Source organism: Anolis carolinensis, unplaced genomic scaffold, assembly GCF_035594765.1.
Source record: "Anolis carolinensis isolate JA03-04 unplaced genomic scaffold, rAnoCar3.1.pri scaffold_9, whole genome shotgun sequence".
Lineage (NCBI taxonomy): Eukaryota > Metazoa > Chordata > Lepidosauria > Squamata > Dactyloidae > Anolis > Anolis carolinensis.
In genome coordinates, this window is record NW_026943820.1 from 26,192,055 (window position 1) to 26,217,914 (window position 25,860).

At 37.4% G+C, this 25,860-nt stretch overlaps 2 protein-coding genes across 3 annotated transcripts in view; one reads left to right on the top strand and one right to left on the bottom strand.

Moving 5' to 3' along the window:
- The first annotated feature begins 1,512 nt into the window (after nucleotides 1–1,512).
- On the top strand, nucleotides 1,513–16,218 carry dnaaf1 (dynein axonemal assembly factor 1). Of its 2 annotated transcripts, none has more exons than XM_062961591.1 (11): nucleotides 1,513–1,569; nucleotides 6,646–6,766; nucleotides 7,996–8,087; nucleotides 9,279–9,500; nucleotides 10,387–10,553; nucleotides 11,047–11,168; nucleotides 11,962–12,150; nucleotides 12,609–12,811; nucleotides 14,289–14,398; nucleotides 14,567–14,635; nucleotides 15,235–16,218. In XM_062961591.1, the coding sequence occupies exons 2-11, from the start codon at nucleotides 6,699–6,701 to the stop codon at nucleotides 15,508–15,510; spliced, it is 1,518 nt and encodes a 505-aa protein (XP_062817661.1). In that variant the 5' UTR covers nucleotides 1,513–1,569; nucleotides 6,646–6,698; the 3' UTR covers nucleotides 15,511–16,218. The 2 variants fall into 2 exon arrangements, with proteins under 2 accessions (XP_062817661.1, XP_062817662.1); XM_062961592.1 differs by lacking the exon at nucleotides 1,513–1,569 and adding an exon at nucleotides 5,355–5,430.
- A 271-nt stretch (nucleotides 16,219–16,489) lies between these two features.
- Nucleotides 16,490–25,860, bottom strand: part of hsf4 (heat shock transcription factor 4) — a 28,858-nt gene continuing 19,487 nt past the window's right edge. The window contains exons 9-12 of the mRNA XM_062961593.1: nucleotides 25,632–25,737; nucleotides 23,839–23,904; nucleotides 22,320–22,432; nucleotides 16,490–20,030 (exon numbers count right to left, since the gene is read on the bottom strand). Coding sequence (XP_062817663.1) covers nucleotides 22,373–22,432; nucleotides 23,839–23,904; nucleotides 25,632–25,737 — 232 coding nt within the window. The 3' untranslated portion in view covers nucleotides 16,490–20,030; nucleotides 22,320–22,372. The remainder of the gene's footprint in view (nucleotides 20,031–22,319; nucleotides 22,433–23,838; nucleotides 23,905–25,631; nucleotides 25,738–25,860) is intronic.

Genomic DNA, 25,860 nt, shown 5'->3' on the forward strand with positions numbered 1-25,860 from the left:
ATAATCCAATTCAGATATTCGTAGTGATTTGCCCTGGATTTTGACAGGTCCTGAACGCGGTGTAGAACAAAAACATCGTATCATCATATTCTCTCGCCTCTATATATTATCTAGACACATCTAGGCACACGCTTTGTTTATGTAATATGTAACCTTTAAAAATTTATCCTGAGGGATTCGTTTATTTTTTATTTGTAAAAAGCGCCAATATGTTCTGAAAGGACTCAACGGAGGAAAAGGTTGAAGGAGAGGCAGCGACAGCTCGACCTGTCGCTCGCAGCACACTTCAGGATCCCAAGCGACAGGACAACAGGGGAAATGTCTTACAGTAGAGTCTCACTTATCCAAGACTCGCTTATCCAACGTTCTGAATTATCCAACGCATTTTTGTAGTCAATGTTTTCAATACATCATGATATTTTGGTGCTAAATTCGTAAATACAATAATTACTACATAGCATTACTGTTGCATCTGTCAAGTAGGAAAAATTTAGGTACGCTTTATGCGGGAGGCTAATTTAACTAATCTACAACACCATAAAACTGCTCACGAGGAAAAGAATGAGGAAGAACAGCCACCAATGGACGGTGAAGCAACAGCTCCCCCTGTGGCCGGAATCGTGAAGCTGGAAAGATGTTAAAAATGCCTCTGTGTCTGTCTAAAAACTGAATGTTGTTTGTCTGTTGGCATTGAATGTTTGCCATATATGTGTTCATTGTAATCCGCCCTGAGTCCCCTTCGGGGTGAGAAGGGCGGAATATAAATACTGTAAGTAAATGAATAAATAAATAAATAAATATGCATATACAATATATTATATTATTAGTATAGCATAATATGATGATTATGTTGTATTACATTATAATATTAAGATTATATGCATATACAATATATTATATTACAGTAGAGTCTCACTAATCCAAGCCTCGCTTATCCAAGCCTCTGGATAATCCAAGCCATTTTTGTAGTCAATGTTTTCAATATATCATGATATTTTGGTGCTAAATTCGTAAATACAATAATTACTACATAACATTGCTGTGTACTGAACTACTTTTTCTGCCAAATTTGTTGTATAACATGATGTTTTGGTGCTTAATTTGTAAAATCATAACCTAATTTGATGTTTAATAGGCTTTTCCTTAATCTCTCCTTATTATCCAACATATTCGCTTATCCAACGTTGTGCCGGACCGTTTGCGTTGGATAAGCGGGACTCTACTGTATTTATTCCGCCAAGGGCGGAGTCACGTGACACCCAGGCAGGCGCTCCACAGCGCGCAGGCGCAGAACGCCCCTCCTGGTCGCCATAGCAACGGGGAAAACGGCCGTTCAGAAAAGCCGTTAAAGGGACACAAACTTTAGACAGATAGAAATACAAGTATTTTTAAAAGCGGAAACCTTGCAAATCTCACGCTCTTTCCCTCCTTAGGAACGTTTCGAAATGCATCCGCTCAATAATGAGCCTGGCTCAGGAGAAGCAGTGGCAGAAGAAGGGCATGGCCAAGAGACTGAAGAGCAAAGGCAGGCAAATCCAGTGTCTGGCTGTGAGGCCTTCATCCAAGAAGGTAGTTTTTCCTAGCAAAAGTTTCATTCACGACTTGCCCTCGTGAAGTGTTCCCGCCTGAATATTTTCACTTTCCACCATGTCCCCTATGTCACTGTAACAATATAATAATATACAATAATCATCATATTAGTCAGTACTAATAATATAATATATTGTATATCCATATAATATTAATAATATAATGTAATACAATATAATAATCATATTATGCTATACTAATAATATAATATATTGTGTATGCATATAATATTAATAATATAATGTAATACAATATAATAATCATATTATGCTATACTAATAATATAATATATTGTGTATGCATATAATATTAATAATATAATGTAATACAATATAATAATCATATTATGCTATACTAATAATATAATATATTGTATATGCATATAATATTAATAATATAATGTAATACAATATAATCATCATATTATGCTATACTAATAATATAATACATTGTATATGCATATAATATTAATATTACAATGTAATACAATATAATCGTCATATTATGCTATACTAATAATATAATATATTGTATATGCATATAATATTAATATTATAAAGTAATACAATATAATCATCATATTATGCTATACTAATAATATATTGTATATGCATATAATATTAATATTATAATGTAATACAATATAATCATCATATTATGCTATACTAATAATATAATATATCGTATATGCATATAATATTAATAATATAATGTAATACAATATAATAATCATATTATGCTATACTAATAATATAATATATTGTGTATGCATATAATATTAATAATATAATGTAATACAATATAATAATCATATTATGCTATACTAATAATATAATATATTGTATATCCATATAATATTAATAATATAATGTGATACAATATAATAATCATATGCTATACTAATAATATAATATATTGTGTATGCATATAATATTAATAATATAATGTAATACAATATAATAATCATATTATGCTATACTAATAATATAATATATTGTGTATGCATATAATATTAATAATATAATGTAATACAATATAATAATCATATTATGCTATATTAATAATATATTGTATATGCATATAATATTAATATTATAATGTAATACAATATAATCATATATGCTATACTAATACAGTAGAGTCTCACTTATCCAAGCTAAACGGGCCGGCAGAAGCTTGGATAAGCGAATATCTTGGATAATAAGGAGGGATTAAGGAAAAGCCTATTAAACATCAAATTAGGTTATAGTTTTACAAATTAAGCACCAAAACATCATGTTATACAACAAATTTGACAGAAAAAGTAGTTTAATACGCAGTAATGTTATGGTGTAATTACTGTATTTACAAATTTAGCACCAAAATATCACGATACTATATTGAAAACATTGACTACCAAAATGGCTTGGATTATCCAGAGGCTTGGATAAGCGAGGCTTGGATAAGTGAGACTCTACTGTAATATAATATATTGTATATGCATATAATCTTAATATTATAATGTAATACAATATAATCATAATATTATGCTATACTAATAATATAATATATTGTATATGCATATTTATTTATTTATTTATTAATTTACAGTATTTATATTCCGCCCTTCTCAACCCGAAGGGGACTCAGGGCGGATTACAATGAACACATATATGGCAAACATTCAATGCCAACAGACAAACAACATTCAGTTTTAGACAGACACAGAGGCATTTTTAATATCTTTCCAGCTTCACGATTCCAGCCACAGGGGGAGCTGTTGCTTCACCGTCCATTGGTGGCTGTTCTTCCTCTTCTTTTCCTCGTGAGCAGTTTTATGGTGTTGTAGATTAGTTAAATTAGCCTCCCGCATAAAGCGTACCTAAATTTTCCCTATTTGACAGATGCAACTGTCTTTCGGGGCTGCTAGGTCAACAGCAAGCCGGGGCTATTTTTTTTTTTTTTTTTATGGTCGGAGGCTTAACCCGACCCGGGCTCCGAACTCATGACCTCTCGGTCAGTAGTGATTTATAGCAGCTGGTTACTAGCCAGCTGCGCCACAGCCTGGCCCCATATAATCTTAATATTGTAATGTAATACAATATAATCATCATATTATGCTATACGAATAATATAATATATTGTATATGCATATAATATTAATAATATAATGTAATACAATATAATAAACATATTATGCTATACTAATAATATAATATATTGTATATGCATATAATATTAATATTATAATGTAATACAATATAATACTCATATTATGCTATACTAATAATATATTGTATATGCATATCATATTAATATTATAATGTAATACAATATAATACTCATATTATGCTATACTAATAATATAATATATTGTATATGCATAGCATATTAATATAATGTAATACAATATAATCATATTATGCTATACTAATAATATAATATATTGTATATGCATATCATATTCATATTATAATGTAATACAATATAATACTCATATTATGCTATACTAATAATATAATATATTGTATATGCATATCATATTAATATAATGTAATACAATATAATCATCATATTATGCTATACTAACAATAGAATATATTGTATATGCATATATTAATAATATAATGTAATACAATATAATAATCATATTATGCTATACTAATAATATAATATATTGTATATGCATATAATATTAATAATATAATGTAATACAATATAATCATCATATTATGCTATACTAATAATATAATATATTGTATATGCATATAATATTAATATTATAATGTAATACAATATAATCATCATATTATGCTATACTAATAATATAATATATTGTATATGCATATAATATTAATAATATAATGTAATACAATATAATCATCATATTATGCTATACTAATAATATAATATATTGTATATGCATATAATATTAATATTATATTGTAATACAATATAATAATAATACACTATTATAATGGTATATTTATATTACAGTATATGTAATATTACTAATAATATTACAATTTATGTTATAGTACAATATAGTAATATATAATGCTTATATTGTGCTATATGAATAATATAATATATTGTATATGCATATAATATTAATATTATAATGTAATACAATATAATAATAATACACTATCATAATGGTATATTTATATTATATGTAATATTATTAATAATATTATAATTTATGTTATAGTACAATATACAGTAGAGTCTCACTTATCCAAGCCTCGCTTATCCAAGTTTCTGGATTACCCAACGCATTTTTGTAGTCAATGTTTTCAATATATCGTGATATTTTGGTGCTAAATTTGTAAATACAGTAATTACAATATAACATTACTGCGTATTGAACTTTTACAGTCATTACAGTCATTCCCCCAGCAGGAAGCAGCCAGACTTTGAAGCTGAAAGACCTTTAAATGCTAATCAGTGTGGCCAACTGCAGTATTCACACTTGCCTCAAGCAGACAAGAGTTCTTTCTCCCACTCTGGACATTCCACAGATATATAAACCCCACTTGCCTAGTTTCCAACAGACCTCACAACCTCTGAGGATGCCTGCCATGGATGTGGGCAAAACGTCAAGAGAGAATGCTTCTGGTACATGACCATACAGCCCGGAAAACTCACAGCAAACCAATGATTCCCGCCACAAAACCTTTCAACAACACATTGCCTTTTGTCTTGTCGGAATTGACATCATTAGGCATCCACTGACCCCGTTCCCGTATTTTGGAATTCTAGAACTACAACCTCCGCCGCTGGAAGAGCAGCAAGAGGAGCAAAAGGATATTAAACACGTAGAATTGAGCGGGGCAGGAGAACCAAATACTGGAGGGCCAGGTAATTTCATGGACAAAAAAAGCTAATTTGAGTGTTATGGGATAATTTGACACATCAAAGTTCCCATTAATTCCTTGTGAAATTCAAGGTGCTGATTCTGCCAAACTGGTTCTTGTTCTCCTCCTCCTCCTCCTCCTCCTCCTCTTTTTCCTCTTCATCTTCATCCTTAGTCTTCCTTTTCTTCCTCTTCCTCTTCTCCTTCTTCCCTTCTCATCCTTTTTCTTCCTTCTTCTTAAATTTATTTCTGCCCCATTTTTTCTCCCCATAATTGTTAGGGATTTTGTGTGTTGTTAGGAAAAGCTACCCAAAAATACAGCAGAGTATCCAAAATAAAAAAGCAGCAGGATACTTATGGTTGAGCATCCAGCTCACAGCAAGCAGAGCATGAAGTGCCATGTGGCTGGAAAAAATGGTATTTAGGAGGTAAAGATCCAGAGTTCAATCTTTACTATTACAAAAGATTTATTTACAAAAATAGTAACTACATTTCTTAATAGTAAAAGAACTGGGTCTGAGCTACACTAACTAATCATATATCTTCTAGGGTTCAAAAGAGAGGGGAAAATCACTAAGGACACATCTCTCCTGACACACAAGCAGAGAGAGATCTCAATACACACAGCACACAGCAAGATGTAAAAGTAGAAGTCCAAAGTAAAGGCTTGCAGTAGAAAAGTATCCCTTCTACACAACCAATCAGAATGAGAGCAGAAACAGAGAAGAGAGAAGAAATAGAGACAATTAAACTGTCATTCAGGGGACAGGGGAGAAGGGATTTCACTAAGCCTATTCTAAGCTAACTACTCATTGAGGACTGAAGACTTGGGCAGTATGGGGTTGAATTCCAACAGTAATTACGTGACTACCTAACAAACACATCAAATACAAATTTAATTTTAAAAAATAAATATTTGTGAGTGGACGCAAATGTTTAAATGCAGTTAAAATACAAAATAACCCCACAATTACAATTATATTCAACACTTACAATCCCATGCCACCTATTTATATTATGCCTTGTGCATAACTGTCAAACAAATCTAGAGTTACTTGAAAAGACTAACACAGGATGGGTTGGGGGAACAGATAGAATTGAGAAATCTTTCTAGCTTGGATTGTTGGTTACATGCTGTGTCCTTTCTATGTAAAGCTGTGTTGTTTAATTTAATTTTCCAAAGAATCTAAGTATTTAATTTTTCACATTTCACAATCAAGCTCCACAGAAGGAAGGTGGCTCTGTGACTGACGTATACCAACAAAATCAGCCGATGACAAATGGGGAACAGAAGCCAGTGACTGACTCATCCAGCGAACAATCAGAACGAGGCGGCATACGGTAATTTCGTTTCTATTGCTTTCATTAGATGAAACAAAATTATTGTAAAGCTGCCAGTTTCTTGAAATGGACTGGGAGGGGCCTCATACCTGATTTCCCAGGAAAAAAATTATTATGATCCAAAGACCCCTTTTCTCCAAAAGTGTTCAAGGTTAGTAAAATTAACAGAAGCTGACTGATTGGACACATAGTTGGATAAAATTTACAACAGTTAAAACTGCTTAGAGTATGGGGTCAAAACTGCTTAATGCCAAACATGATGGCTAAAAACATAAGTTAAAAACTACAAAGGTACTGGCATGTCAAGTCCCCGCAGGGAGATGGTGGCGGGGTATAAATAAAGTTTTATTATTATTATATTATGTTTCAGCCTGTATCTAAAATTGGGAATTGTGTAATCCTGGCTGCCATGGAAAGAAACTTGGCTACTGTCAAGGTCACGTGGGGAAAATCGTCACTAAGTAGAAACTTCACATAAAGTTTCACTGGACTAGCCGATAACTTTCTCTTGAGCCAATATTTAAGTTGCCCCCACCAGGCTCTTTTTTGACAAGGGTATTTTTCTGGATTCAAGTAACAAGACACAGGATGGAACACATCTGTGGAGCTGGAAGAGGAACCTCAAAAACTTTGTCTGTTGTTGGTCTATTTTGGATGCATTTATCAGTAACACATCTGTTGCAACACATAATAGAAGTACCAAGTTGTAAAATAATAATATTAATATATAATTCAACATAAATAAATAATATTATGGACATTAAGTGCTCATTTAAGGAGAAACATTGGGGATTGGAGAGTAATGACGATGTTTCATAAGAAAATAATATAACTTGTTGTACATAATAAATATTTAGTGTTATGTATACAACAGCCTTGGTTATGATTAACCAGACTGGGTGAATATCTGATAATGTAGGCTGTATTTCAGAGAAAAGGAACTGGATCTTTGCCTAAGAAAATCCTATGCATTCCATGGATGGGACTGCCATAAGTTGACACATTGTTTTCCATATCAGACAATGCAGAAGACCCTGCAGCCAGTTTCAGAGGTGAACTGCCCCTCCTAGAAGCTTCAAGGAGAAATTGTTCATCTCCACCACCAGAAAGTGTAATGGGGGAGAAATTTAGGGTCCTCAAAAATAGCCTCAGGAGCCAACTTCCTGCTGTAGAACTCCCAGAGCTGGTGCTTTGTGACTGAGAGTTTTCCCCCTTTTTCATTATTTTAGAATGACCAAAAAGCTATTGAGAGATGTTTGCAAACAGCACAAGTTATACATGACCCCGTGCTTGAATGACACCCTGTATCTCCATTACAAAGGTAATTGTTGCAAGCTAAACAACAATAAAACAATTTGACATCAAAAAGAAACATCTTTGGGATTATATACATTGTAAAACATGGTTGAGATTAGACTTGAGTCAATACAAACAAACATTTTAAGGACTGTTTCAGACTCAAGTGATGCAAAATGTTGCTGTGCTGCTCACCTTTTCCACCACCAAACTTTTTGTCAATTTACTTTGTTTCTCCATACTGTGGGGTGAGCCCTATGTAGTTGACTGTTCCTGCTTTACATAGACCAAGTGTGGGATATAGACTGCATTTGATAATTTCTTACCATTTTCCCCTTTACTAATCCACCAGCTGCCTTTTCTCTCCTATTTGACAGCAGCTACGGGATTCTTGTTTTCTGGTCAAATAAACCCACTTAAGGCTTTTTGTCCCGCAGAGTACTTCAGTAATCAAATCAGAAATACAGAAAAGCATTCACTTTGTCTAAATTAATTGTGCTCCCTTCTGCGATAATAATAATAATAATAATAATAATAATAATAATAATAATAATAATAATAATCTGACACGATATGAGGATTTAAAGATCTAACTGCAAAGACTCTGGCACAATCCAGTCAAGGCGGTCCCAGTGGTGATCAACACACTGGGTTTAGTGCTTAAAGACCTTGGTCAGCACTTAAAAACAATCGGCGCTGACAAAATTACCATCTGTCAGCTGCAAAGGGCCACCCTCTGGCAACCCCCTTACCATGTCTTCCTTCTCCTGTTAGTCTCCTGTCTTTAAAAATAACTTAGATATTTATTTTCCATGTACTCAATTTTCACAGTTTTTCTTTGGCCCCCATGAGGAGATTGATATGACTATAATGAGGCCCTGTTTCATACTCCAATGAGATGTAATGCCAGCAGCTCATGCACTAGGATGCCTGCTGTAACATACAGCTGGTTGCAATCAACTGTCAATCAACTAAGCTCCAAAGCTAGAAGCAATCCCCAGGAGAAGCAATTTTGCTGGAGAGAGCAGTTAAATATTTGGTTAACATTTGGTTAAATGTGTGCCAGCCAGGAAAGCACTTACCTTGGTCTCAGTTCCCCTCTTTGATAATGATTCTGCCCTATCCTTTGGAACAGAACCAATCTGCATTCTGTGACGTAGACCATTCATCCTGTCAAATTCCACTATTGCTTTTCCTTTCTCCTTTCTCCCTGTAGGATTTGACCGTCTGGAGAACCTGGAAGAGTATACAGGGCTGAAGTGCCTGTGGCTGGAATGCAATGGCCTGACCAAGATCGAGAACCTAACCAGTCAGACCGATTTGCGTTGCCTCTATCTTCATCTCAATCTGATTCATAAAATCGAGAACCTTGAACACTTGCAAAAGCTGGACTCGCTCAACCTCAGCAACAATTACGTCAAGACCATCGAAAACCTCTGTAAGAATTGCTACTTTCTCTAAAATAGACCCATCTTCTAAATCTGGGATGTTGGATTACAAATCCCAGCCATCTATGTAACAGATTCAGTGCTGAGGAATGTTGGCAGCTGCAATCCAGTAGATATTATTTGTAGGATTCTCATTCCACAGCTTTAAACCTTGTGTGATTCTAGCCACCTGGAAGAATTTCATGAGGCTTGCAGCTGAGTTGCAATGGATTTTCTAAGACAGGCCTGGACAAACTTTGGCCCTTCAGGTGTTTTGGACTTCAACTCTTACTGGCTGTTAGGAATTGTGGAAGTTGAAGCCCAAAATACCCATAGGGTCAAAGTTTGCCCCGGCCTGACCTAAGGAAGTGTCATCGAAAGGCCAGTAAAATAATGCTGTTTGTACCAAATACAGCCCCAGCCAGGGTTGCCATTTTTTAAAAAAAACATTGTGATGATGATGATTTATTTATTTCTATCCCGCTTTTCTCCCTACAAGGAGACTCGAAGCGGCTTACAACCTATAAAATCAGACGGTTAAAGTCAAAAATACAACATAAATCTCCACATAACAATTAAGAAATTACAGCGGGTTGCTGTGAGTTTTCCGGGCTGTATGGCCATGTTCCAGAAGCATTCTCTCCTGACGTTTCACCCACATCTATGGCAGGCATCCTCAGACCTCACAACCTCAGAGGATGCCTGTCATAGATGTGGGTGAAACATCAGGAGAGAATGCTTCTGGAACATAGTCATATAACCTGGAAAACTCACAGCAACCCAGTGATTCCGGCTATGAAAGCCTTCGACAACAAATTACAATATTTAAAACATTGAAAAATTCCCATTCCCCATGCTCTGTATTTATTTTATGTTGGGGCTTTTCTTCTCCGACAGCTTCTTTGAAAGTGCTGCACACTCTGCAGATCGCTCATAATATGTTACAGACAGCGGAAGACATCCAGCACTTGCAGGAATGCCCAAGCATTTGTGTTCTTGACCTCTCCCACAACCGGCTGGATGATCCCAATATTTTAAATGTCCTGGAAACCATGCCTGATTTGGTAAACAGAATTAGATTATCATCTGATCAATTGCATTGCCTGGGTTTTAACTGATATCTTATTTTCCAAGAATAAAAGGATCTACTTTCTCAGGGATAGACATGTAGCACAATAAACTATAGAGTTTTTTTAGAAGGAAGAGGAGAATATTTGATACATGAAAGTCAATCAAGCAAACTATCTTTATAGATTAGTGGTTCTGAACCTGTGGGTCCCAGATGTTTTTGGCGTTCAACTCCCAGAAATCCTAACACCTGGTAAACTGGCTGGGATTTCTGGGAGTTGTAAGCCAAAACACCTTGGGGACCCACAGGTTAAAAACAACTGTTAGATATTAAGATGCCTGGTTTAGAACTCACTGTAAATTAAGGTAAGATAGAGATGATATGGCTTTCAGATTAAACTTATTGCAATGCTGTTCATTTTAGAAAGGATTCATACATTGTACAAGACTTTCTACTATCTTCTATTTAGTTTTATTCTTTTTTTGCAGCGTGTGTTGAACTTAATGGGAAATGCCGTAATTAAGAAAATTGCCAATTATAGAAGAACACTTACCATCCGACTGAAACATTTAACGTATCTGGATGACAGGCCTGTTTTCCCAAAGGACAGGTAATAGGAGGTCTTAGAAGTAGTTATCTTTTCTTGGACAGTCTAGCTTAACATAATACAAATTATTATTATTATTATTATTATTATTATTATTATTATTATTATTTAATAATCCTACTTTCGAGAGCCTCCATTTCTCTTCCTTGGCCCATTCTGCCCCTGAGCTCCTCCTCCTCCTCCTCTTACTCCTCCTCCTCCTCATCATCATCATCATGTGAACCGGACAAGAAACAATCAGGGCTAGCTACCTCAGGCAGGAAGCAGCCAGGCTTTGAAGCAAGGCCATTCAGTGCTAATCGAGCTGGCCAATTGCAACATTCACACTTGCCTCCAACAGACAAGAGTTCTTTCTACCACCCTGGACCTTCCATGGATATACAAACCCCACTTGGCTAGCTTCCAACAGACCTCACAACCTCTGAGGATGCCTACCATAGATGTGGGCAAAAAATCAGTAGAGAATGCTTCTGGAACATGGCCATACAGCCTGAAAATCAGCCCAGTGATTCTGGCCATTTCTTTTTATTCCGTAGCAAAAGCATTGCATAAATAAGTATAAAACTGATAAAATAGAAGGAGCACAAGTGGCTAAATGTTCTTTGACCAAAAATGGGCAACAGTGATTGCATTGTCTGCATTGCAATTCTGCAATGAAAGCCTTCAACAACACAATAATAATAATAATAATAATAATAATAATAATAATAATAATAATAATAATAATAATAATAATGCAAAAATGAGTGGATCCCACTTCTAAGGGTCTGTTGGTTGTCTTCTCTATTGCGACTAGAGCGTGTGCAGAAGCCTGGGCTGCGGGGGGCTGGGAAGCTGAAAAGAAAGAAAGGGAATCTTGGGAGACCAAAGAAAGAAAGAAGATCCAAGACAACATCGATGCTCTCGCTGCTGTCCGGCAAAGAGCCAAGGAGAAGAAGAGGCAACGTGAAATGGAAGAAAGAAACAGAACAGCAGCAGTCCAACAAGAAGGTTTGTTCAGGTGGCGTCTGCTGCTGCTTCTTCCTCTTCCTCTTGGTCCTTTCTTTGATTCCTCTATCACCACCTACTCCTTGCCCTCTTCTTTTCCTTCTCCGATTCTTTCTCTACCACTTCCTCCTCCTCTTCCTCCTTTCTTCCTCTTTGCTCTTTGATCATCACTAATAGTCAACATGGATTCGTTTTAAAAAAGTCATGCCAGACTAATCTGATCGCTTTTTTCAGTTACAAGCTGGGTAGATGCAGGAAATGCCATGGATGTAGCATATCTGGATTTCAGGAAGGCCTTCCTTCGACAAGGTCCCTCATGACCTTCTATTTAATTTATTTATTAGTGACATTTATATCCCGCCCTTCTCACCCCGAAAGGGACTCAGGGCGGTTTACAAATATATATAATACAATATAATATATATACATACAGATTTTCACTTTTATTATGTCTATAGATGTTCTAGGTGAAACCCCATCTCCAAGTAATGGCATTGTCACCAGTAATGCAGTAGAGTCTTTGGATTCTGTGGAAAAGATGGAAACAGAGCAGAAGATTGAGAAGTTTGTGAAGGAAAGCCTGGAGGCCCATGAAGAAACCCTGGCTGGAACAGCAAACTCGGAACATCAGTTGGGTGGATCAGAAAGTACTCCTTTGGGTAAGTGTGAATAGGAAGCACAAGAACCAAGTTGTGATATACCTTTAAAGGTGTGATGCACTGACATTTCTCATGACTTTCCATGACCCTTGCTTTACTTCCAGGCCATTTCTTGCACATTGGGGTGATACCTTGCAGGGTAGAAAGGGCCGTTTTCAGGGAGAATTGATGGAGGAGATAAAGTCTCTTTTGTTTTGTTATGCACATTCCTCACATCCACAGTATTATTTTACTGTTTCAGTTATAGCTGTCAACTTCTGGAACATTTTCTTACCATCTTTGAGCATTATTGTTAATAGAACTTTGGAGTATAGATTAAATAAATATGGACTTCTAAGAGCACAAGAGTTTCTTCCTTCACTTCCAAAAAAAGAGGGCCTCCATACACTTTTCATTTTACCTGTTTAAAACTACTCCATTCCCTTGAGAAAAACATGTTGTGTGTATGCAATGAAGTTCCTGAATAACTGTGGCTTATGAATTATTACCCTGTCATTTCCTTTATAAAGGGCTCTTACGATGCAAGAGATTCTTCAGAATTAAGTTTTTAAGATTGTATCAGGGGCTGATGGGTTTTTATATTTCAGTGGATTTAATTTGAATTGTTTTTAATACTAATGATATTTAATACTGTTTTAATATTCATATATTTTATATTGTAGTAGCTTGGTTGCCTGGTGTTGCCCAGGTTATTTGAAAAAGTCAATTTTTAAATTGTACAAAATGCATATGGTTGTAGGTTAAGTACAATTGACATAATGCCAGGTTAACCCCGAGAAACTCTTGTCAGTACTTGAAGTTTGTTATGTTGGGCAAGTTTGCTCTAGATGCATCATCGGTGGGGTTCAGTGTGCTCTCTGGCTGTAGAGTAAACTACAGCTCCCACTATGACGAGTCAGTCCTCTCAAATCCTCCAGTAGGTTGAATTAGTCATGGGGGTTCTGTGTGTCAGATTTGGTCCAGATCAATCATTGTTGGAAGTCACAGTTTCTCTGGTTGTGGGTGAACTAAAATTCCCAGAAAGGAAGGCCAATTCCCCCCAAATCTCTCCAGTAATCAAATTTTGGTATATCAGGTCTGTGTGCCAAGTTTGGTCCAGATCCATTGGTGTTTGGGTTCACAGTGCTCTCTGGATGGAGGTGAACTACAATTCCTCCAAATAAAGGTGAATTTTTCCCAAAGACTCCAGCATTTTTTGCTGGTTTTGGGGGCTCTGTGTGCCTGTTGTTGTTGTTGTTGTTGTTATCCACCCTGAGTCCCCTTGGGGATATAGGGTGGAATACAAATGATGATGATGATGATAATACTGAGGCCATCAGGATCAATGAGACATAAACGTGCCAACCTCTGTATGAAGTTGTCCAAAGAAAAGTGAAATATGGTAGTTGGAAAAGCCTGAAGACCTTTAACGCATTTCAGTTTTTGATTTCCATGTGAGTGATATGTGGAAGCACAACATATGTTGTATTTTCTTTAGACATGCCAACAGACAAGATGGCCAGACCAGGACCAAGACTTACTGATCTCCCTGATCCAACAGATATTGAAGAGATTAAGATGGAGCCACCAGAGAAGCTCTTCCTTGATGTATGTATTAAGAAAGGAGCATGTGGTGGGTTTGGTGTGGTGGATAGAATTATGCTTCTTAAACCACCGACCCACAGCTTGCAACATTCAAAGTAAAACCTCAAGGAATGATTCTTTAGAAAGTAACTTTCTTCAATAAACAGCAAATATGACTTCATTTTTTTAAAGGAATTGCCTGATTTGGAAGATGTGGATACCAGCGACAATTTGGCAGAGGAGGAGATCTTCACTAGAAAGGTGATTTTTTAAAAAGTTGCTTTCACAAAATTATTTTCCTTGTCCGGTTTTGTCAACTTCACTTAACCATGGAGCTATATGGGCCACCAGTCACTATTGCTCAGTCTAACGTAGCTTTGTTGCACAGATCAAAATGCAGAAATTCCCCCATTTTAAACTCCTTGATTGAAAAATGCGATAGTATCATGAGCTTTGAAAAGTTTTAGCATTTGCTGGTGGCTTATGATGAAATAAATAATAATAATAATAATAATAATAATAATAATAATAGGGTTGCTGTGAGTTTTCCGGGCTGTATGGCCATGTTCCAGAAACATTCTCTCCTGACATTTCGCTCACATCTTCAGAGGTCTGTTGGAAGTGAGGCAAGTAGAGTGTATATATACTTGAGGAATGATGTCCAGGGTGGGAGAAAGAACCCTTGTCTGTTTAAAGCAAGTGTGAATGTTGCACTTAGCAAGCTTGAATAGCATTGAGTAGTCATGAAGCTGCAAAGTCAATCAGTGAGAGTATCTACATAGAGGTAGCCTGGCTTCTGTTGCCTAGAGGCATCCTGTTTGAGAGGTGTTAACTGGTACCTATTTGTTTCCCACTTATAGCAAACTTCTCCTCCAAAGATTGAAGTGATTTCTGAAGTCAACGAGGATGAAGACTGTGCTGCTGAGGGAGGAACACTAATTTCTGCGGATATCGTGCCAGAAGAGATCCCCACCTCAATCTTTTCAAATGAAAATAAGGTCCCTGGGGCTGATGCCAAAGAGTCCTTACAGTCCATCCTAGCCGACCTCCTAAAGCAAGAAAAAGGAGACTCTGAAGGGCACCCAGACCAGCCCTTGAGGCCCTTAATTGAAGAGATGGCTCCAGAACCTTATTGAAGATCACAATTTCATGGGCTGTAGATCATTTGCAGTGTTTGTCAATCTGGCAACAAGTTGATGTAAGCCAGGCATGGGCAAACTTTTCCCTTCCAGGTGTTTTGGACTTCAACTATTGGCTGTTAGGAATTGTGGGAGCCAAAGTCCAAAACACGTGGAGGGCCAAAGTTTGCCCATGCCTGATGTAAGCCATCAAAAGCAAGGAAAATGCTTGTGATTTGTGACAAAGTATGTAAGCCATGTTTGACCCACCTCGAGTGTAATAAGACTCACCTGTCAGCCATGTTTGCTAGTGCAGCAGTTCAGTTTCAGACATCTTTTATGCTTTACCTTCCTCTCACTGCCTGTGGCTGATGTCAAAGTGGGGTTCCATATTTTGAAAACAAGCATCCAAAGTTGTTATACATCTTGCTGCTATGAAGATTCAGTGTCACCAAGCCAGACAACTAACGTGAAAAATTATAGTCAATTCCTCCTTAGCCTTTCTAAGGAGTTGTGTACAAAAATATTAGTATGTTCTGACGAAAGCAAAGCGGATTTAAGTCTAAATGATTCAAGAGGCTGCCAAGTCTTTTCTCCCATTGTATTCAGCTTCAGTTTTGCAGGATTGTGTTCAGTTCGTAACTGGTCATGCAGTTTCTCTGCTTAGTTCGACTATGTGTTAGTTTTTAATTTGTTGTTCAGTTGAAATAAAAGCCTTTGTTCTCAGCTGCTTGTAAAATGTTGCTTTGCTTTGGATTTTGAATATTTTGGCTTGTGGAAACAAGAATTGGGGATACCACTTCAGTGTAGACGGCATTGAATGTGTGCCGCATATGTATGTTCTGTGATTGCGGAATATAAATATTGTAAATATAGAGGAAACTTCATCTTTAGTACATCTTTATGACAGATGACAGATTGGGTGATAGAAATATTTCTATACAAAGCAGCAAATCGAAGGGGAAGAAGAATCAGGATTTGCCAAGAAAGAACTGAGTGAGGACGAGGAGACCTCTTTAATCCGCATACCTTGTAAAATATGACAAAACGTACAACGACATAGTGCAAAAATGGCAGGCTCAGCACTTAAAACGTCAAGTATTAATGCCTAAAACAGCCAGGATATACAATCATAAATGACCTTTCAAGGAAAAAAAATACTTTGAGGTAAGCTTCCTCTTGGATTTCCACCTTTCAAAGAAAACTACAGCAATAAGGATTAAGTCAGTTACTAAAAAAGCACAAAAAGTTCAAAAGCCGATAATTTCTATCATCAAAATAACCGTGCACTGTATCCGACAGACCCTGAAAATGTGTAAAATACTAACTTCTAAAAAATTAAAAATTACAGACTGCCATTCAATCAGGGGTGAGAGTCACAACAAAACATACATTATTTTTTATTGCTGTCAGCCTTATCGTGCTATCCCTTTCTATAATAATAATGGATGGATAGTGTCTCTATACACAAAGAAGAAATACCTAACTATCTAAAGAACAATCCTAAAGTATCCCTGATTATTAATACTGTATCCAATAGAGCATACTCGGAAGTAAGCGGGTACAGGACTTAACAAATTATTGCAAACATCACTCTGTTTTGCTAAGAACTCCAATAAATGAGAGATGTGGGATCTGTTCCGGAGAACGACTCGGAATAAACACACAAATCAATCAGAGAAGAAAAGAGTTAAAGCATTAAATTCTACCCATCCTCTTACACACATGTTCTCCCACTATGAGCTACGCTTAAAAGAAGTCAGTATTTCCTAAAGGTTGTGAAAGCTGGTGGTTGGGTCCTTATCTGGACAGTCAAAATTCAGCAAGGCAATTCTGCTGGCTTCTGCAATGTTTCCGAAGCCCGTCGGAAACATTGCAGAGGCCCATAAAATTATTCTCACCAAGCTGTCTCTGAATTGCCTCTTCTCCTGTTATTTCAAGACATGCACAATTTGAATACGAGAGTTATCCAGAAAGTTGATTACGTTTTGGAATTAAAAATGAACAAAGTATAGAAGAAAACATTTACCATATGCAGCTGAAAGCCAGACCCAAATACCACTTCTCAACATAGTCACCATTCAAATCTAGGTGCTTTTCATAGCAATGAATGAGCTTGGCAACTCCTTCCCCACAAAACTCTGCCACTTGCGTCCTCAACCAGCCACTGGCGTCCTCAATCTGCCCTTCTCGCAGCTGCGCATTGTCGCCAAAACGCTGTGTTATTTATTATTATTATTATTATTATTATTATTATTATTATTATTATTATTATTATTATTATTTTATTATGACACAGCAAACAAGATAGATATGCTGGATTTCATATCACAAAATCACAAGTCGAACACTTCCCAAGTGTCTAGGACTGTGTGATGTATTTTCGGATGATGCGTGCAGATCCCAGTAGGGTGGCCTTTTGCAGTTGGCAGATTGTGATTTTGTCAATGTCTATTATTATTATTATTATTATTATTATTATTATTATTATTATTATTATTATTATTATTATTATCATTATCTTACGGTCCTAAACACTTGGGACTTGTGATTTTGTGATACAAAATTCAGCATATATATATCTCGTTTGCTGTGTCACACTATGTCGTCGTGTCAATAAAATCATTATCTTGATTTTTTCTTTGGTGGGCACCAATTCTTGTGCTTTTTGGTTTCCATATTGAAGATGGAACTACTATTAGAAGGGAGAAAAGTCAAGTAGTGGAGGGGAGAAGAAGTTGAGCATGAATTCCAGAATTAGCCTTCTAATTGTTTTTTTTTTATCATGTCAAAGTACATACAGTAGTGTCTCACTTATCCAACACTCACTTATACAACGTTCTGGATTATCCAACGCATTTTTGTAGTCAATCTTTTCAATGCATTGTGATATTTTGGTGCTAAATTCATAAATACAGTAATTACTACGTAACATTACTGCGTATTCAACTACTTTTTCTGTCAAATTTGTTGTATAACATGTTTTGGTGCTTAATTTGTAAAATCATAACCTAATTTGATGTTTAATAGGCTTTTCCTTAATCCCGCCTTATTATCCAACATATTCGCTTATCCAACGTTCTGCCGGCCCGTTTATGTTGGATAAGTGAGACCCTACTGTACTGCAAGTTGCTTCTGGTGTGAGAGAATTGGCTGTATACAGAGACGTTGCCCAGGGGACGCCCGGATGTGTTAGCTGGGAGGCTACACATGTCTCCACAAGCTAGAGCTAACAGACGGGATCTCACCCCGTCTCACGGATTCGAATTGGCAACCTTCAGTCCAGCAACCCAACCTTCAGGTCAGTAGTTCAACCGGTACAAGTTCCCCAGGGGACGCCTGGATGTGTTAGCTGGGAGGCTTCTCTCATGTCCCCACAAGCTAGAGCTAACAGAGGGGAGCTCACCCAGTCTCACAGATTCGAACTGGCAAACTTCAGGCCAGCAACCCAACCTTCAGGTCAGTAGTTCAACCGGCACAAGTTGCCAAGGGGAATGCCTGGATGTGTTAGCTGGGAGGCTTCTCTCATGTCCCCGCAAGCTAGAGCTAACAGACGGGAGCTCACCCCATCTCACGGATTCGAATTGGCAACCTTCAGGCCAGCAACCCAACCCTCAGGTCAGTAGTTCAGCCGGCACAAGTTGCCCAGGAGACGCCTGGATGTGTTAGCTGGGAGGCTTCTCTCATGTCCCCGCAAGCTAGAGCTAACAGACGGGAGCTCACCCAGTCTCGCAGATTTGAACCGACAACCTTTAGGTCAGCAACCCAACCTTCAGGTCAGCAGTTCAGCCAGCACAAGGGTTTAACCCATTGCGCCACCGCAGCTTCTAACTGGAAATAGAGAGGGAATTGCCTGGCCAAACTGGACCACCAAGACTCCTATGTAGTTGAACTACCTCCAGAATTAATCACAAATGTCTACAAAGCACTAAGGAAAAAGAATACTGTCGTTGAGCCCCTGCAGAAGTAATACAGCCCGCCTGCAATCTAGCCTAAGCACACTTATTTGGGAGTAAGCTCCACCGAACACACACAAGGAAGGCACTTCAACATACAGATTGTGCTTGTCGGACTCTTCCTATTTAAGGATGTTTGGATGAGGCTGGAAGTCCCTGCAAGGAGGCAACATTCATACCAAGATGCCAGCTCATGAGGACGAGCCCCGTTTCCACCTTCCAAACAGCCCTGGGTTTCCCGGAGAAAGGAGAAAACCTCGGGCATGATCGGCATCCCAGGTCTGCAAGAAGAGGTGTGAGCAAAACAGTGGCGCAGCAACAACAAGGATACATTCAAAATCCAGCAAAGTCTCAAAAGCAGCAACTGACTCCACGTCTTCATCTTTAAAGAGGTAAATGTACCCACTGGAGGAAAGGGAAAGGCACACATAATCTCACCAAGCTAAGCCAAAGTTCAAATACTCTTCACAGGCAGAGAGGGATATGAGGGATGTGGTTGGGGGGCAAAGAGTCGAAGTTAACCAGATACATTCATAGTGTTCCTCCACAAAGAGTTGGGTGGTTGACGCATGACGTTTCCTCCTAGGGAGACAAAGAAAGTCGAGAATGTTTTTCTCAACACAACAACTGCACAGAGATATGCCTGGAAACGGACAGGGTTGCATCTACTGTCAAGGTAATGGTTAATATAGTGAAATATTTAACTCATCGTTTCAATGTGTGCGTTTGCTTCGGTAAGCAATCCAGTAGAGAAGTAGTTAATCGCATAGAGCAATGATTTACTACCTAGAGGGAAAAGGAATGAGACTTCCGCTTTTGCCTACGTAGAAGGAAATAAGTCACAGAGAATAGAATTTGGGATGCACTATTCTTTACTGATAAAACTGATAAGGTTGCATCTACTGTCAAGGTAATGGTTAATATAGTGAAATATTTAACTCATCGTTTCAATGTGTGTGTTTGCTTCGGTAAGCAATCCAATACAGAAGTAGTTAATCGCATAGAGCAATGATTTACTACCTAGAGGGAAAAGGAATGAGACTTCCGCTTTTGTCTACGTAGAAGGAAATAAATCACAGAGAATAGAATTTGGGAGGCGCTATTCTTTACTGATAAGAGTTCTTGTAAGAGGAAAAGGTAAAGGTTTTCCCTGACGTTAAGTCCAGTCAGGTCTGACTCTGGGGGTTGGTGCTCATCTCCATTTCTAAGCCGAAGAGCCGGCGTTGTCCGTAGACACCTCCAAGGTCATGTGGCCGGCATGACTGCATGGAGCACAGTTACCTTCTACTCACTTTGGTATGTTTTCGAACTGCTAGGTTGGCAAAAGCTGAGCTAACAGCGGGCGCTCACTCTGCTCCCGGGATTTGAACCTGGGACCTTTCGGTCTGCAAGTTCAGCAGCTCAGTGCTTTAACACACTTCGCCACCGGGGCTCTTACAAGAGTTCATGTAGTTGCCATTAATCTTGCTGTTAGAGAAACATGTGTCCGAGCAGCTCCAGCTGCTATTTGTGTACATAGCTGTATAATAAAGATTTATTACTGCCGGGATCGGCAGACAGCTATGCAGTCTTATTTGTTCGTGCGACTAGGCAGATGCTGAGTTGCCGAACAGAGGGGAGAATTGAGACAGAAGGTTGTAAGTGTCTCAATATATCCGCCTCACATCCATCATCCACTTGACATCTACATGGTAGAATTAACAGAGTTTGATATCACTTCAATGGCTCCAGTTGTAGTTTGACAAAGTCTTAAGCACTCTGACTCAGCTGGAACCTCAGAGTGACTCTGATGGGGATTATGGGATTCAGGTTCAAAATGACTCTGATGGGAATTATGGAATTCAGGTTCAGAGTGTCGAAGATGAGGAACAGGGAGTTTTTCCCACAGCAGGGAATGATGTTGATACTGAAACTAGTCAGGTGCAAATTGACTCAGAAAAGGAGGACAGTTCTCAGCCTGATAGCTTGCAGACAGACGCTAACGAGCTGGCTGGCCTTGATGAAACGGAATCTCTAGATCGAGCTGACCGTTTGGAATTCAGGGTTCGAAGGAGTGTGAGAATAGCAAACAAGAAGGAGGTCAGAGGCCAAAAAAACGCCTTCATGCTTTGCAAAGGGTATTAAAACAGTGTGTTGGGAGACAAACCTTTGTCAAAGCAACTTCTCGCTCAAGTCAAGAAGCAAGCTCTCGTTTTCCTGGATTATCTTGCAACCTTTGTGTATTCATGTTCATGGGACTTTGTCATGCTCTAATGGGACCTTGTTTATTCCTTATGATTTCTTGGATTTTTCTTTGAAGCCTTGTTTTGTAACGATCTTTTGGAACTTTACTTTTGCTTTTAAAGAACTATTTATTTTCTATTTCCTAATAAACTACAAAAGACTTCAACCTGGTCCTGCATCAAACTACAATTCCCATGATGCCACAGAAGTCAAAGTGGTGTCAAACTACAATCATTCGATGGTGTAGATCAGGTATGGGCAAACTTGGGCCCTCCAGGTGTTTTGGACTTCAACTCCCACAATTCCTAATAGCCTACCGGCTGTTAGGAATTGTGGGAGTTGAAGTCCAAAACACCTGGAGGGCCGAAATTTGCCCATGCCTGGTGTAGATGCACCCAGAGCCCTAAACCAAATAGGAAACTACATCCATGTGCAAGAGGAATAAGTTTAGTCTGATATTTAAAACCTCTGCCAACTTTTTGTTTCTTGCATTTTCACTCTCTTTCTCCCACTTTAGTCCTCTGTCAATTTCCATTGATGCTTTGCTCTTCCCAGTTGGCTCAGTCTAAAGCAAACTGCTGCATCCTCTCCCAGCTCATTTGTTTTCCCCCAGTAATAATAATAAAAAAAGCCAGTTACGGGCATTACCTGGGCCAAAAAATAAGTTATTCAACTGAGGATTCGACACTCCGAAGAACATCTCATTTGCACTCTTCTCCTGAACCGCAATGCGCTTCTGCCTCTTGATGCAAAAACACAAACTGAAAGACAAATATTATAGGCACATATTAATGGAGGGAGAAAAAGTCAGAAAACTGGTTGAGGAACAACATCATCTCTGTTATCTTATCAACAATCTTGCAAAAACAGATCAGTGCTAGTTCAACAACAACAACAACAACAACAAAACTTTATTTATATACTGCTCTATCTCCCATGGGGGACTCTAAGCGGTTTACACATAATGAAACATTCAATATATATACAATATATATACATCATACAAAAAACCAGTATAATAACAATTTAAAAACGTGTTTAAAATTCCAAACATTTAAAAACAAATATACCATTAATAAAAGCCCTTTTTTTAAGACTGAAAAAAGCCCCCCTCGGCTTATACTCGGGTGAGGATCCTGGTTGGCTTATATTTGGGTCAGCTTATACTCGGGAATATATGGTACATTTATTATTTTTCTCTATTATTATTGGTATTATTACATTTCTTATTTTTCTCTGTTATTGTTGCTACTATTACATTTATTTTACTCTATTTTATTATTATTAATACATTTATTATTTCACTCTGATCTTATTATTATTACAGTTATTATTTTACTCTATTTATTATTACATGTATTTTTTCCTGTATTTATTTTTATTATTATTACATGTATTATTTTACTCTATTATTATTAAAAGGATACATAAGCACATTTACATTGAAGAAGATGAGAATAATGATTTGATCAGAGTTGGACAGTCTTATCTTAAATTTGAGCTTTATTTAAATATTCAAAACATTTAACCTACTGATGCCTCAATTAATGTAATTTTATTTACATCTGTTTTTATTTCTGAAATTTACCCTCGGCTTATACTGGAGTCAATGTTTTCCCAGTTTTTTTTTTTTTTGTGGTAAAATTAGGTGCCTCGGCTTATATTTGGGTTGGCTTATACTCGAGTATATATGGTATAAATCAAACAAGTTCACATCAAATGCAGGATGAATCAGCTGAAGGGTGCATCTACATTATAGAATTGCTAATAGGACTAATAATAATAATAATAATAATAATAATAATAATAATAATAATAATAATAATACTCAGCCGCTATCAGGACCTCAAGATTGAACTTCAAAGACTCTGGCAGAAACCAGTGCAGGTGGTCCCGGTGGTGATGGGCACACTGGGTGCCGTGCCAAAAGATCTCAGCCGGCATTTGGAAACAATAGACATTGACAAAATTATGATCTGTTAACTGCAAAAGGCCACCCTACTGGGATCTGCACGCATCATCCGAAAATACATCACACAGTCCTAGACACTTGGGAAGTGTTCGACTTGTGGTTTTGTGAAACGAAATCCAGCATGTCTATCTTGTTTGCTGTGTCATAATATAATAATAATAATAATAATAATAATAATAATAATAATAATAATACCGAGGATAAGTTGGCCTCCACCTCATTCATATTCCATTCACTTGCAGATATAGTTGGGCTGAAGACCTGAATGGAGAAACAAGGCATGCTTTCTTACAAAACGTATAGTGATTAAACACCATTACAGAGGGATTTGTTTCATTTCTACCAGCTGGCTGTGGCGCAGCTGGCTAGTAACCAGCTGCAGTAAATCACTACTGACCGAGAGGTCATGAGTTCGAAGCCCGGGTCGGGTTAAGCCCCCGACCATTAAATAGCCCGGCTTGCTGTTGACCTATGCAGCCCCGAAAGACAGTTGCATCTGTCAAGTAGGGAAATTTAGGTACGCTTTATGTGGGAGGCTAATTTAACTAATTTACAACATCATAAAACTGCCAGCAAAACATGAGGAAAGGAATGAGGAAGTACAGCCACTAGTGGATGGTGAAGCAACAGCTCCCCCTGTGGCTGGAATCGTGAAGCTGGAAAAAAAAATGTTAAATGCCTCTGTGTCTGTCTATACTGTATGTTGTTTGTCTGTTGGCATTGAATGTTTGCCATATATGTGTTCATTGTAATCCGCCCTGAGACCCCTTCGGGGTGAGAAAGAAGGGCGGAATATAAATACTGTAAATAAATAAATAAATAAATACTCCACAAAAATATAAATAGTTCTATAAAGCGGATTCTGAACCGACATGATTTTGCTTATCTAAGATGGCAAGAAACCATTTAAACCAGGGGTCCCCAAACTAAGGCCCGGGGGCCGAATGCGGCCCTCCAAGGTCATTCACCTGGCCCCCGCCCTCAGTTTTATAATATATTTTTATATCAGTTTTAATAATATAATATATTGTATATACATATAATATTGATAAAAATATTATAATGTTATACAATATAATACTAATAATAATACCATATAATAATATTAATTATATGTTATATATTACATATAGTATTACAGTATAGTGGTATAGTTCAATATAGTAATGTATAATGCTAATATTTTGCTATGCTAATACTATAATATATTGTATGTACATACAGCTGCTCTGAGTCCCCTTCGGGGTGAGAAGGGTGGGATTTAAATGTAGTAAATAAATGTAGTAAGTAAATAAATAATTAATTTTAGACTTAGGCTCACCCAAATTCTGAAAGGACTTGAAGGCACACAACAACAACAACAACAACAATCCTAATGAACTTGACTATCTCATTGGCCAGTAGCAGGCCCACACTTTCCATTGAAATCCTGATAGGTTTATGTTGGTTAAGATTGTTTTCATTTTTAAATATTGTATTGTTCTTTCATGGTTGTTGTTGTTTTGCACTACAAATAAGACATGTGCAGTGTGCATAGGAATTTGTTCATATTTTTTTTCAAATGATAATTCGGCCCCTCCATAGTCTGAAGGATTATAGACTGGCCCTTTGCTTTAAAAGTTTGAGGACCCCTGATTTAAACTAATTATCTAAAGTACCTTCAATTTGTTTCAAAATACGATGGAAGCATATACTCACATATAAGTGTAAAATCTGACCCTAAAAACATGGGTCGACTTATCCATAGTTCACCGCATGTACAGTACCGTAACTTTTGTCAAAATAGGACCCGTTCCCGAATAGATTAGAAAATGGGAGAACCTAAAAGAAGCACCGAATCTGTCTTTTTCTGGACATTTCTGGACTTTTTGAATGTCCAAGTAGGAGAAAGGCCGTAGTGGTGGCCAGAGGCCACTGGCCCTTTTTGCCCTCGACTTGTCCCAGAACCACATCCAAAACCAACGTTTTATCCTGCAAACCAGACTTACGTCCAAGGTGCTGGGAGCGTCCAGATTGTAGGGTTGGTTCCTGAGCAGGATCTGGAGGCCTTCCAGGTTCAAATCGGCACCGTCCAAAGGGTTAGACATGTCTGCTCTGAGAAAACACCACGGGATGGACATTCCTCAATATACACAATACAGTAGAGTCTCGCTTATCCAACCTTCACTTATCCAATGTTCTGTATTATCCAACACAGTCTGCCTTTTAGCAGTCAGT